General features: G+C 38.1%; 2 protein-coding genes across 2 annotated transcripts in view; one reads left to right on the plus strand and one right to left on the minus strand.

Moving 5' to 3' along the window:
* ASB2 (ankyrin repeat and SOCS box containing 2) overlaps positions 1 to 14,878 on the minus strand; it is a 259,403-nt gene that overhangs the window by 231,560 nt on the left and 12,965 nt on the right. The window lies entirely within an intron of this gene.
* OTUB2 (OTU deubiquitinase, ubiquitin aldehyde binding 2) overlaps positions 4,191 to 14,878 on the plus strand; it is a 37,758-nt gene continuing 27,070 nt past the window's right edge. Inside the window, exon 1 of the mRNA XM_074289703.1 lies at positions 4,191 to 4,371. Within this exon, the coding sequence (XP_074145804.1) occupies positions 4,369 to 4,371 (3 nt within the window). The 5' untranslated portion in view covers positions 4,191 to 4,368. The remainder of the gene's footprint in view (positions 4,372 to 14,878) is intronic.

Below are 14,878 nucleotides of genomic sequence, written 5' to 3' on the forward strand. Positions count from 1 at the left end.
GCTCCAAGATGTAGAAGTTTGAAGCAAAAACCTTTTAGGAGATGCAACCCCGTTATACCACTACTGCACTACTACTATACCAACTACAAAGATTTGGTCTACCAGTTGCTGGGGCAGACAATGCCCTACTGCCACAACAGAAGCTTTCTGAACTGCCAGTGCCAGGCTGGAGAATTAAGAAATAGAGAGAGCAGGACAGGACAATAGGACCAGATACTATATGGGAAAGGGGAGAACTGTGTAGCATCCTACTAAATCTGAGGGAAAGAGCAGAATATCACTCAAAATTCCACTCAAAAATAAATTGGAACAGAGGCCTAGGTTACTGAGTCATGAATTGCCCAGAGGTTGAGACACTTTGAAATCCAGTCTCCAAGGAAATCACCAACAGAGAGGACAGAGTCAGAAAGTGAATAGGGAAAAAACGGGAGAGGAGAAAAGATTGAAATTAGGAAAGATCTCAGAAAGAATAAAATGCAAAAACTTCTAACATGAACCAATAAAGCAACATGGGAACATTAACAACAGAAGTTAATATGGCCTCCAGATCTAACAAATGAGTTCAGGCATCTATGAAAAAATACTACAAAACAAAGGGAAATGACCCAATATTAGAGAAGATAGAAGCAAGCAAGGAAGGAAGGAAGGAAGGAAAGAAGGAAGGAAGGAAGGAAGGAAGGAAGGAAGGAAGGAAGGAAGGAAGGAAGGAAGGAAGGAAGGAAGGAAGGAAGGAAGGAAGGAAGGAAGGAAGGAAGGAAGGGAAAGAATCTAATGCTTTGATCTATATTTTGAGTCCATCATTTTTCTCTGTTGAGGTAGATATGTTAAAATGTTTCATAATGAATTATTTGGAATTGTGCTTGATTTTTATGTTGACTAGAGCTTCTAAGTCTCTGAGAGTTGATAATCTTTACAATATTTTTATTATTGTATAAATCATTCTGATTCTGCTCACTTTACTATGCTTCAGTTCATATAAGTCCTCCTTGTGATTTGTTTATTTTGTTTTTTGAAACCACCTTCTTTATCATTTCTTACAGCTCAATAGCATTCCATCAAATTTATTTAACTTGATTAAACATTCTCCAATTGATGGGCATACCATTAGTTTCCAATTCTTTGCAACCAGGAAAAGAGCTACAAATGTTTTTGTACATGTGGACCCTTTCCTTGATTTCTTTGGGATATAGGTTTAGTAGTGGTCAAAAAGTATATGCAGTTTAGTAGATTTTGGGACACAGTTCCAAACTGCTCTTAAGAATGGTTGGACCAATTCACAACTTTTATAACATTGCATTAAGACACTTGTTTTTCCCATAATCTCTCCAGCATTTGTCATTTTGCTTTTCTGTCATCTTAGTCAAGCTTATGGATGTAAGATGATACCTCAGAGTTGTTAACTTGTATTACTATCACTGTTAGTGCTTTAGGGCATTTTTTTCCATATGGCTATTTATAGCTTTGATTTTTTTTTTCCTCTGAAAGCTACCTATTCATATCCTCTGATTATTTATCTTTTGAAGGTTGGCTCTTATTTTTATAAATTTGACTCAATTACATATCTTAGAAATGAAATTTTTATCAGAGAAATTTAGTACAAATATTGTCCTGCTTTTTTTTCTAGTTTTTTAGCTGCATTGGTTTTATTTGTACAAAAAAATTTAATTCTATGTAATCACAATCATCCATTTTACTGCTTCTAAACCTCTCTATCGCATATATAAACATGAACTTTTCTCTTATTCACAGATCTGACAGATAATTTCTTCCATGCTCTTCTAATTTGCCTAGAATATCACACTTTAAATCTAAACCATGTACCTATTTTAAGCTTATCTTTGTTGGGGTATGAGATGCTGATCTACATCTAGTTTCTGCCAGATTGTTTCCCAAGTTTCCTAATGGTTTTTGTCAAATAGTGTATTCTTGCTCCAGTAAGTAGAATTGCTGGGTTTATCAATGCGAGGTTACTGTGTTCATTCAGTCCCATAAATTGTGTACCTATTTCACTGATTAACCTCTCTATCTCTTATTTCACTGATTAACCTCTCTCTCTCTCTCATCCAATATTAAATTGGACAATTATGATTTTGTTTGACATCCAGTACTGCAAGGTTTCCTTCCTTCCCATTTTTTATTGATTCCTTTGATATTCTTGACCTTTTGTTCTTTAGATGAATTTTGTTATTTTTCTTAGCTCTATAAAAAATTCTTAGATAGTCTGATTGACATGATATTGAATAAATAAATTGAGGTAGCATTATACTTTTTATTATATTGATTTGGCCTAGCTATAAGCAATTACTATTTCTCCAAAAATTATTATTATGCCTTTGTTTGTGTAAAGAGTGCTTTATGATTATATTCATTAAATTGCTGTGGAGTCTTGACAAGTAGCCAGATATTATAGAGTGTTTATAGTTATTTATAAAAGAATTTCTCTCTTTTATCTCTTCCTGCTTTGGTGGTAATATACAGAAATAATTTGTATTTTGGGTTTGTTTTATATCCTACAAACTTTGCTTAAAATCTTCATTGTTTCAATTAGTTTTTAATCAGGTCCTTTTCTTTCTTCAAGGTGCAACTCTTTTTTGCCTGCATCATGCTATCCCTCTAATTTCTCACAGCCTTATTATCTTCCTCCTTTACACATTCTTCCTTATATTTTGGCCTTATTTTTCATCATCTTTCTCCTACTTAGATTATAAGATGGTTGAAAATAAGACCTGTATCATCTGCACATGTAGAATCCATTAGTACCTCTAGATACAAGGGATTCTATATTAAGGAATAAAATTGTGCTGGTCATATAGAATCATTTAGCATTTCACAGCCTAGCGCCGAGAGTTGAGGGAGTATTAAAGGGACAATATTGTTTTGTTTTGTTTTGTTCTCCTTTCACTGGAGGGGAAACAACACAAAAAGTGGAAGTGAGTGAGGAGGGTTCAAGATGAGATTTTTCAGTGGGATACCACACTGCAATTAACACAATGTCATCGACAAGCAGAAGTACCTCAAGTATTTCAGCATTTGGACTGTACTGATTTATTTCACCACAATTGCAGATACCTTCAGTTATTTATGTTTCACTTGTTTATTATCATAGGGTCACTGAGCAGGGCTGTTTCTGTGTATCTCTATTTTACATCTTAGTTACAAAGTATGACTATTTGAGGACTAAAGAAAGGATATACTTGAAAAGGTAAGATAAGAACAAAAAATATATAATCAAATTTTAAAAGTTTTTAAAAGACAAAAAAAGCAATTTTCTTTTTTGTGGTAGCTCTTTCTGATTATATTGTTATTGACATTGTGTATAAGCAGGGATCTAAAATGTTCATGCTTTCCATATTAAAAAAAAAAAAGAGAAAAGAAAAGAAATCATACTGCAACAAAAAAGACAATGAACTAGAAGTCCAGAAATCTGAGCTCAAGTATTAGCATTATCAATGAATTTTGTCACACACGTCCCAGCCCAGAGCAGGCTGGGTTCAATAAATAAAAGTCTGTTGAAATAGTCAATGCTGTACGATCCCAAAGTCAAGAGAGCCCTGGGTTTGAATCCTGTCGCCATTGAAGTCACTTAGCATCTGGGAGCCTCAGTTTCTAGATCTGTAAAATGGGGGAAATAATAGCTGTAGCGTATTCAATTTCACAAAATAACACATGGGAAATCCTGTGCAAACTTTTAAAGACTGTACAAATGACTATTCTTATTATTGACTATAGATTAATACCAGTTCACGAGACAAGAAGAGAGACTTTAATTTGGAAATGACACGAAGCTAAATACTACCTAGACAATGAAACTAAATACCATGCCAGATTCAAGCTAAGTTCCTGGTCTTCTGACCTTGAGTAAACAATTTATGTAAACCTGTTTGTTTATTGAAAATTCATAGGGTTAAGAAGCATTAACGAATGTTATCGAAATTAAACTGCAGAAAACATCGTTTTACATTTTATTTTTTAAAAGACACAAGTTCATTCAGCGTTTCAAAATGGGACCAGTCCTTTGAGATTAACTCTTATAGTTGAGGTTTCTGTCTTTTTAAAAGAGGGTGGCATTCAGTTACTGAAGGCCTAAACATAGGCTAAAGGCAATTGAAATCCCACCCTCTTTCTGTGACGTATATGCTTCGCTGCTTCTGATTGCAGCCTTTAGGCGTCAACCTCAGGGTGTGTATCTTACTGGGACACTGTGAAGATCTCACCTCTTGTTTGCTGAGCGGTCGGGTGTATTGCTCTACACTCCGCACCCCCAGGGGCCCCCGACCGGGCTGAACTGGAGATATCTTTCTGTGGCGCCCTCCCGCGCCGGATCTCCTTCTCCCTGGGGCGGGACGATTTCCAGAGGCTCCGGTCATTATGGTCAGTGCAATGGGTGGGAGTGGAAGGGATGTGGGGTTCCCAAGCTCGGGGCGCATGTGCACATTGGGAAAGGGGGCGAGACATAATAGAAAGGGTGGAGAGGGGACTGCAGAACTCCTGGTCCGCCTCCACCCCAAGCCCTTTTGATTAAGATTCCTTTTTGCATCTAGAGCCCTTCTTCCCATCCCCCAAATCTCTCCCACCCTTACCCCTAACCCTGGGACCTAGGAATCTCTGAGAGGAAAAGTCCGGGGGACCCAAATTGTGCCCTGTCCTTGTTCTAAGCCGGGGTGCTAGGGACTGGGTTGGGGTACCGGGATGGATTTTGGTAATGAGTGGGACGATGAAAGTGGCCGGGGAGGGGAAGAAGACCCCGGCCAATCTCCTTATACCCTATAGTCTTAACACGCCAGCTTCCCTGCGTGCCCCGCCCTCCTCTAAATCTCCCCCCAAAAAATTTGGCCGACCCCTGAGAGCCTCTTAGGAAAGAACCCTTGGTCTGAAGTCAGCTAGAAAAGCCGGGCTCGAATGGCCATCCCATCTGTTTCCCCCCTGTGTGACCTTGGGCTAGTTATTTGGCCCCTCAACCTCAGTTTCCTCATCTGTTTAAAAAAAGAAAAGAAAAATAATTGAACTCTACGGTTTCTTTCAGCTCTAAAACCGATTCTATGAATGAATCAATTCAATAAGCATATATCTAGCGCCTACTATAGCGCCTACTATATGTGCCAGGCATAAGCTCTCCATACTCTCAAACCAGACCTTACCCCAACAAGGTTTGGCTTGATGCCTTTTATATTTTGTGGTCAGACACAGTCCCCACCAGTTTTGGGGGGCAAAACGAGAGCCAGCCTTTTCCTCCTTTCCCCAGAAAGACAAGTCCAAAGATTTGGTGCATGGAGCCAGGAAAGTGATAGAAGGGCTTGAGGAGTTACCCCTATCCCAAACCCCCTTCGCAAGAGCCTCGGTGGGTGATCCGGGAGGCATTTATCACTCCCAGCCAGACAAGGCTGCATTTCTTTATCTTTGCTGCATGTACTTTGGAGAAGTGAGCGCCACTTTTCTTTCAGTCCTCTTCTAAGTGGAGCTGCAGCTGGCCCGGGAATCCTCACGGTTCCCATGTCAATAGCCAGGGCACGCTTATAGCAGAGTGTACTAGACCCGAGAACAGGGTGGGTGTGAGCAGGGAAAATGAAGATAGATGAAAGGGGATTGGTTCACTTTTTTTTTTTTTTTTTTTTTTTGCCTTTCCTCCCCCCCCCCCCCTTACCTTCTAAAGTGGGGAGAAGAACAGCACTCACTGTATTTTGATTCAGATTCAAACTATGACTGGTATTGTCTACCTGTTGAACTCTGGACTAGTTACCTTACCTGTATGAGAATCACCTTCATCTGTAAAATGGGGAAGGCTGGATGATTTCTAAAGAACCCTTCCAACCCTAAATATTAGGCTACGAGGTGGTCAGCTCATGAGGGCGCCTCTAGCCAGACTCTCTAGCCCTGAGGCATGTGGGGGATAAGGAGCACGTTCCAGCTCCCATACATTCCAAGCCCTGCCCTGGGGTGGATCTGAGTAATGGCGTGCCCAAAGAGTCAGTCACCCAAACTGTTTGCTGTGAGACAGAGGACTGCCTGGGGCTAAACTAGTCTGTCTGGTGCTGACCATGGCTTGCAGTGTTCTTGTCTGAGGAACTTTTAAGGAGACTTGGTGGGTGTTTCCTGTTCAGCTTAAGTCCTCAGGAATAGATCCTAATTCCTTTGCTAACAAAGATATTGTAAGCTTTTGGAGTGCCAGGAACACTCAGATCGAGTGCTTTGAATACCCATTCACCTGAATGGAAAACAGGACAAAATAAACCAGATGGTAAGAAATGTGTTAAGGCACCAGGTAGTCTTAACTTCTAGCACCATCTAGTGTGTCTCTGAACTGTGGACTCAAGAAGAGGGACCAGACAGGGATGTCATTAGTGTAGGAACTTCAGCTAGATTCTACTGGAGCTTATATGACTTGCACAAGATCACTCAGCCAAGGTCCTCCTGGCTTCTTGGTTCAGGCAGCCTTTTCTAAAGTTAGCATCAGAAAAAGGCCATCTAATCTAATTTCCAGCAGTCCCTCTTCAGCATCCCACATTAGAGCTTCTGACAGAAACTCTGTGGGAAATTAGAAAGGACAGAGGGGAAGGGAGAATAGAAGTTAGCAAGAAAGGAAACGGACGTGTTTATGAAGTAGCAAAGATTACATTAGAAGGAATGAGAAGCAATAGACAAATAACACCTGAAGTTCAAAAAGGAAGCTGAATCTTCTGTTTGCTATTGCCCAGATCACAAGGCAAAGTTCCAGATAATTACAGAATTTTAGTACTGGAAATGATGTTAGATGCTGTCTATTCCAAATCTTCATTATATAGACAAAGAAATGAGACCTAGCAAAATTGAATGACTTCCCAAGATCATTCAGTTCTTAAGTAGCAGAGTTTAACTGGGTCCTTTGGATTTCCAAAGCCAATGTTCTTAAACTATAGTATCACTGAACCATTCAGTGGGGACCAAGCGTACAACTTATTCAGGTTTTCACTTAAACAATTGTCTGCCATGTGTGAATCTCTATATGAAGAGATGGAGGAAATATGTTTAATTAAGAGAGAATCTATGTCCTTATGGAACTGAACAATCCAATGGGAAGTAGTCAGACATAGTCACAAATAAAGAAGATTCCAGATAAGTAGATTAGAGAAATTTTAACACCTATTTGAAGTGTGAGGGACTCATAGTGAATCAAGGGAACTAGAAGAAGTGGTATTTGTTGTTGTTCATCTATTTCCCCCCCACCCTGAGGCTGGGGTTAAGTGCCCAGGGTCACACAGCTAGGAAGTGTTAAGTGTCTGAGACCAAATTTGAACTCAGGTCCTCCTGTCTTCAGGGTTGGAGCTCTATCCACTGTGCCACCTAGCTGCCCCTTCATCTATCATTTTCAAAGAGAACTGATGACATCAGGAGAGTGATATCTTGACTTACAAGTAAATTGGATTTTTAGTGATGCAGGGCTGTGCAAAGTCATCAGCCTTATTTTCTCTTCTAGTGTCATCTGAGTACAGTGGCAAGGCATAAGCCAAGAGGAAGGTTTGGTCCCAGATGACATTTGAATCTAATTTTGAAAGATGAATAAGAATTGAAGATGCAAAAAGGAAAAGGGAGGACATTTCCTGCACAAAGCACATAAAAAGGCAAAGGCATAGAGCAGGAAAGCGAAGAATTTGCTCAAAGGATAGAAGTAGTTATTCTGCTAGGTGCTGGTAGAGTGAGATAAAGCTATCAATCTCGTGATACCGGGTTCCAGAAGGCCTTGAATTCTGGCAGTAGGGAAGGGAAAAGAAGGAAGTGAATAAATATTTTTATAGCACCATATATGTGTGTGTGTGTGTGTGTGTGTGTGTGTGTGTGTGTGTGTGTGTGTATATATATATATGCACACCAGGCACTATACTAAATGATTTTTTAAATAAATATTATTTCACTTGATCTTCTTAACAGCACTTTGAGTTTGGTAATATTATTATTATTATCTCTATTTTACAGTTGAGGAAATTGAGACAAAGAGAAGTTTTAAAAGTTATGAAAGTTAAATGACTTGCCTCAGGGTCACAGTTTTGAAGACCCATTTTGAATTCGAGTCTTCATAACTTCAAGACCCAGTGCTCTATCCACTGCACCACCATGTGTATTTAACAGAGACAGAAACAGATTTTGTAATTTACTCATTAAGCAATAAGTAGTCACTGAAGATATTTGGACATTTAAGAGGAGTGATTTCTGGAATATTTCATTAATCTTTGGATGCTATGTTTTTGAAGCTGCTTGACAAAGTGTTGTCCAAACAAGAACAATCTGAGTAATGAGAAAACTCAAAACTATCTCAAAGAGATTGGTTGAAGGACTTGGCAATATGTTACATGGAAAAGTGATTACTTAGGAGTAATAGAACCATCTTCAAATATTTGAAGGGCTGTCACATGAAAGAAGGTTCTGTATTTTACTTTGTGATTGGCAAATAGAAGAAGTAGGTTCAGCCTGCTGTGGAAAAGTCAGGGTGTTATGGAGGAAGCATTTTAGGGCAATTAGCTAGTACAGTAGATACAATGCCAGGCTTAAAGTCTGAAAGACCTACAGTCTTAGACACTGACGATATACTCTGGGCAAATCATAATCTAATTTGCCTCAGTTTCCTCATCTGTAAAATGAACTGGAGGAGGAAATACAAACCACCCCAGTATCTTTGCCAAGAAAAATTCCAAGTGAGATCACAAAGAATCATGCCCTACTAATAGGACTGAACAGGACAACAATATACATTAGGAGTCATTTGCTTCGAGGTAATAGTTGGAAAAAAATTCAATTGCCAAGGCAGAGAACACATAGGCAGAGGAAAAAGAAGAGTTAAAAAGGTCAGAATGATATTGGCCTGTTTAATTATACACTTAATAAGTACCTGTATAGAAGGCCCTTGCTCTAGGACTAACCAATTAAACTTTTGACTTATTGTCAATTGGATGTGTCCTTGGACAGAGTTAGTTTGATATGATGGGAGATAATATAGGATAGTTAGAAAATCATTCTAGTTAGGGTTAGATATGATAATGAGGATGATGATATATAGCATTTAAATAAGAACTTTACAGGCATTATCTCAACTGGTTTTCACTACAACCTCGTGAGGTAAATGCTCCAATTATCATACCCATTTTATAGATGAGAAAACTGGCACTAAGGGAGTTTAATTTAAATTATTCAATGTCACATGACTAGTTAAATGTCTGTCTGTGGCAGAATTCAAATTCAGGTTTTTCTGACTCCAAATCTAAAACTTCATCTACTAGTTTCACTTCCTGGCTTTTTGTTGTACAGTATCTGACACATAATTGGTGCTTAATAAACATTTATTGACTGATTATATGACCTTGATCCAAAAACTTCCCCATCAGTTTTGGTTTCTTCATTTGTAAGATGAAGTGATTGTCCCATCCTCTAAAATAACTCTAAAATTCTGTTATCATAATAGAATGATACTCTCATATACTAAAATTCTAACATTCTAGAGTATTGTATTCAAGTAGTTCAGAATAATTGAATGGAATCAAATTGGATTATTCAAATATTCTGATTACCTCCAGTAGTTAGAATTTGATGACTGACTTCTATCAATCTGTTCATACTCTCATCCCTAAGAAGGATTAAAAGCATCAAGTAATTTAAAAGAAAAAAATAAAAACCAATTCTCCCAATTTAGTAGTAAAGTGTTTATGTATATGAAGGAGAAATAGGTGAAATATTTAACCTATTAAGGGCAGCTAGGTAATATGGTAGATAGAAAACTAGGCCTGGAATCAGGAAGCCCTAATTCAAATCCAGCATCCTGGGTAAGTTACTTAACCCTGATTGCCTCAGTTTCCTCATCTATAAAATGAGCTAGAGCAGAAAATGGCAAACCACTCTAGTATCTTTGCCAAGAAAACCCCATATGGAGTCATGAAGAGTTAGACATAACTAAAATGACTGAATGACAACAAAGTAAATCTATTAAGTCAGATACTTTCTGAAAGCTGAAGGAATCCACTTATAAGACTTAGATAGTAGCAGTGAATAGAAGGCCTGGTTAGAAGAGTTGACCTTGGAATAAGAAAAAGATCTGAGTTTAAACTCTGTCTCTTATACATTAGGACACTATGATCACAGGTAAGTCACTGGTCAGTGTTTCAAAACTGTAAATTGTTTAGTTTATGTTAGTAGAGGGAGTGTCCATACTGGGAATACCCTACACTAATAAAAGCTCTCAGTGACCATGATGATGTAGTAGAGGAGGAAATATAAAGATTAAAGGCTTTCATATATATTAGGCTATTATGGTTATATTATTATTACTATGAGTTGTTTTTGTGGAATACCTGTGAATTGGGACACACTCCAATCCCACTAATCATCCATTATATTATAATAGGGGTGATTCAGTAGCATAATGTCTTGGAAGGAATGCTGCACTTTGGGTCACAAGAACTTGAGTTGGAATTGCAGCTTTGACATTAGTTTGCTTTGTGACCCCAGGCAAATCACATGATCTCTCTGAACTTCAAAATGAATTCATCTGAAAAGTATAGATAATAATACTGATACTCCTTTCTTCACAGGCTTGTTAGGAAAATATTTTTTTGGTAATCTTCAAACACTATATGAGTGTGCCTATTATTATTCTGCTAGGCTGTGTCCTCAGGATTGAACCTAGGCTAGCCAGTTGGTGTTCTCCTTAATTAACAGATAGAGTCTGACATTCCTGGAGACTAAAGCTGTTCTCTCCATGAGTCACAAAGCTCATTAGTTGGGCATCTGGCAAGAAAAGCCAGGATTCAACCTTCCAGAACTCTCTTGTCCTGTCTTCTTAGAATATAGACTGACAGGTTTAGAGACTTTTAGTAACCCTTTTGGGAAATGCTTCTATCCCTTTGAAACTTAAAGATATCTAGTAATTGTCTCAAATCCAAACTCTGCACTTTCATACTAGATGTCCAGTCAGAAAAGTAAATGAAAAGGCTCACATCCTAACATGAGGAAACCTAGGAGATCACACAGAGGTTGGACAAAGATTCAGGACCAGCAATCAGCCTTAGTTATAACTCCTGATGGGTTGATAATACAAAGACTTTACAGCTGAGTTCACAAAACTGACTCAAGAGCTTGTGATGATTTGCTAGCCCTACAACTGGGTCAAGGAAGATGCAAGAGGGTCTATAAGCTTAAAAAAAATTACAGGTGGGCCCAGTTTTTCAGATATATGATATTTGAAAATGTAGATTTACAAAATTGAGAAATCAAAGAGCTATTTGAATGATCAGTAGAGTCTTCGATTTAGTAGTTAATAGCTAGAATTTGATATAAGGCTTTAAGCTTAAAAATGCTTTATGTAAGCTATTTCATTTGATCCTCATAAAAGCTCTGTGAGTTAAATGCTGTTATTATCCCCATTTCGCAAAGAAGGAAACTAAGGCTGGAGGAAGTTGTATCTTGCCCAAGGATACACAATTAATAAGTGTTTAAGGAAGAATTTGAACTCAGATCTTCCTAAAGCTAAGATCAGCACTCTATCCACTGAACCATTTAGCTCACAGTTCACCCAAAGAGACTTTATTATGAAGCAAACAAAGGTTCAAAACCTACAAAATTTAAATACATGGTGTTAGAGATTACTGCCATTTGAAGATCCATTAATTGGGAAATGAAAAATATCTTAGTGTTATACAGTATTCCAAAAATCTTGGTGCAGTTTAAATCTATTAAATCTTTTAGCTATTGAACTTTTCAGCTTTTAGCTATCAGTATTTTAATCTATTTGAAACTTTAAATTGCTCTAAGACTTTGGGGACACTCCATGTTCCAAATTTGGGAAAACATAATTTTCTCAAGTGGGAAAATATAATTCAACTTACCAAAAAATATGTTTAATGTACAACTTGTCAAGAATGCATCAGATACAAACAAGAAAACATAAGGAACTCAAAATAATGCTTAGAAATATTCAGAAGGAAGATATAAAATGTTGTCATGTATATATGTGAGTTATATTTGTGACATAGCAGTTAAAAAAAAAAAAGCAAACTTGACCTTGGATCACATTAAGGGAGGTATAGTGTCTTTATATTACCTACCCCATTCAGACCATATATCTGTGCTCAGTTCTGAATGCCACAGTAGGAAAGACACTGAGTAGTTGTCAATAAGGACATCTGGATGTGGAATTAGAGAAGAGTCCCCAGCCTGACAAAGGGACGGAAGATTGTGCCATAGGAGGATTGAATGAAGGGAGTAACGTCATTTAGCCTTAAGAAGAGAACACTTAGTCAAGACATGAGAGCTGTATTCAAGTATATGAAAGAACTATCATGTGAAAGTGAATTTTTGGTTGGTACCAGAAGGCAAAACTCGGAGCAATGGGTGGAAGTTAGAGGCAAATTTTTGTCTCTGTAGGAGGAAAACTATCTTTACAACTAGAATTTGCCAAAAGTAGAATGGGTCATCTCAAGAAATAGTGGGCACCCTATTACTAAAGAGTTTCAAGAAGAAGGTATATAATAATTTGTAGAAGGGATTCCTTTTCTAACTATGGGTAGGACTACCAGATTTCTGAGAACCCTTCCAACTCAAGTTCTATGAATATATAATTGGAAGTATGTATTGATTGAATGGACATTAGTTATTTGGAATATAGAAAGTATTATCCCATAAAAATGAATGTGATACATAGTAGTTTCCTAAATTAGCCTACAAAAGTGTATATCACCCAGAGTGAGTGAATGAATGAATGAATGAATGAATGAATGAATGAACATTTAATGTTTACTATGTGCCAAGCTCTGGGGGTATAAAATCAGGGCCTGCCCTTAACCGACTTTCATTTGCCTGTTAAAGATAACTTATAGAGAACATTAGTAGCCATGGAAGGATACTTTGTTTTGGAAAGTTACAGAGATGATAAGTAGAGCCACCAGGGAATGGACTTACCCTTGCCAGGAGCAATACAGGGTTGATTTGAGCCCCTTTCCAAAGCAAGGATGAGTGAGGATAGAGGTGGGCAGCTTGTTAGGTTCTTACTAAGTGCTAAGTCGCAGCTGTTGAGTGAATAACCCAGAAAGGGTAAAGAGAAGCATGGCTAAAGTTGGGTTTAGATATAGTAGGGGACTGAGGCAATTATTAGTCATAACAGGGCTCTAGGGCATGAACTTTCAGATGGAAAGATTTGGTCCTCCAGAGCATGATTTCTGGTTAATATAGCAGCTGTGGGAGACGGAGAAGAAGAGATATATATAATAGAGCTGGGCCTAGATATATTGAGTAACTAAGATAACAATAGTTCAGTGGAACACTGGTGGGGAAGGAGAGTTACAACACTTGTAGTATTATCAGGATTACATTAGGAGCCCATCCAATGAAAAAGCCTCTTGCATGTATCTCTGTTCCTATTGGTGTCATTGACCTTGCTCCTTAAGGGGCCCCTGTGGACATTTGAGGAGATTTCTGAAGTGGACAAAGGAAAGAATGGACATTGCCTCTAGTACATGGAGAAAGAGCAGGATCTCCAGTAACTTCCAGGGCGAACCAATACTTTGCTGAGACTATTCCAGTAGGAGAAGGGGCAAAAGCTTGGGTGAAAAGGTGTCAAGGAGGTGTTAAGAATAAATGGATCATGTGTATCTCTTTATATAGATTGTTCAAAAATTATCAACTGAGTAAAAATCGCTAAATTTCATTCATGTTGAGAAAGTTAATGACAAGGGTATTCATTGCCAATAATTCAGATTGGAGGCTAATACTTTCTTAAGCGCAACCATCACCCACCTCCAGCTGTCTTCCCAACCACATCTTGGGTACTGTCTTTCCATACTTTTCCATCCATTTCCCTGACTTTGTGACCTGGCTCAGTGTCTTTCTCACCAAACCTTCCATTACCATCATCATTACAGTGTTTGGTATCTACATTTATCACCCTTGTCATATCCTCATGCATTTTGAAATTGTTGGTTTTTCTATTATGATGCTAAAATACTAATGACTTGGAGGGATTTATTGGTTATCTTTGTGACTCTGAGTAAATTAATTTTTATTTCCTTTGCCCTCCTCCTAGCATTCATTTCCTTTTACTCTTTTCTAATCATCCATATCATGGAATATACTTCTAACTTATTTATTCTTTTTATGTCCTTTAGTAGAGTTAGTACTTCTAAGGTACAAAATTTGAACTCCTTCTTTTGCCCCATTTCTGCCTCCTCTTTTGACTATATTTTGTTTTTTGGCGGGAGCTTTTTCTACCATGCCTCATTTCCAGAAATATCAAGTTATAAATAAATCCATTCCGAATAGTAGAGGTAGCTTTGTATCCTCAGCCATAAGGCCTGGTCCTGTGTGTCCCCTGTTCTCATTGCTCCTATGTCCCATGTGCTGGCAGCCTTCAACAAGGATCCCTTCCCCTAGGGTGGATACAATCCTGAGAATTACAACCTTTGTAGAAGTAGTCTCCTATTGTGTCCACTCACCCCAAGTTGAGACCCATTATAAAGTCTGAGAATCTCAGCTCTCTCAACGTAGACACAGATCTTCCTTCATCGTGGGCATAATTTTTTAATGGAACTCTTCCAATTTTCCCTTCTAGATTGAGACTGCCCTTTAATCATTGCTTTTTATTCTACCTGCCCAAAACTCCCCTTACCACTCTCTCTAAGGAATCTGGCCAAGCCACATAGAAGAAGCAGCATTTAAATCAGACCTTATCTCGAGACAGCATATGAAGGATACCTAGATTTTGATCCTGGCTCTGCTCTCAACCTATATGACCTTGGGCAACTTACCACATTCCAAATCTATAAAAACTGGGAGGTTAGGTTAGAAAATCTCAAGGCTAATAGTACTATCACTCCACTAAGCGATCAATCAGTGGCAATCAATTAGTTTAAAGCTGTTAAGCACCAAC

This window comes from Sminthopsis crassicaudata, chromosome 2, assembly GCF_048593235.1.
Source record: "Sminthopsis crassicaudata isolate SCR6 chromosome 2, ASM4859323v1, whole genome shotgun sequence".
Classification (NCBI taxonomy): Eukaryota; Metazoa; Chordata; class Mammalia; order Dasyuromorphia; family Dasyuridae; genus Sminthopsis; species Sminthopsis crassicaudata.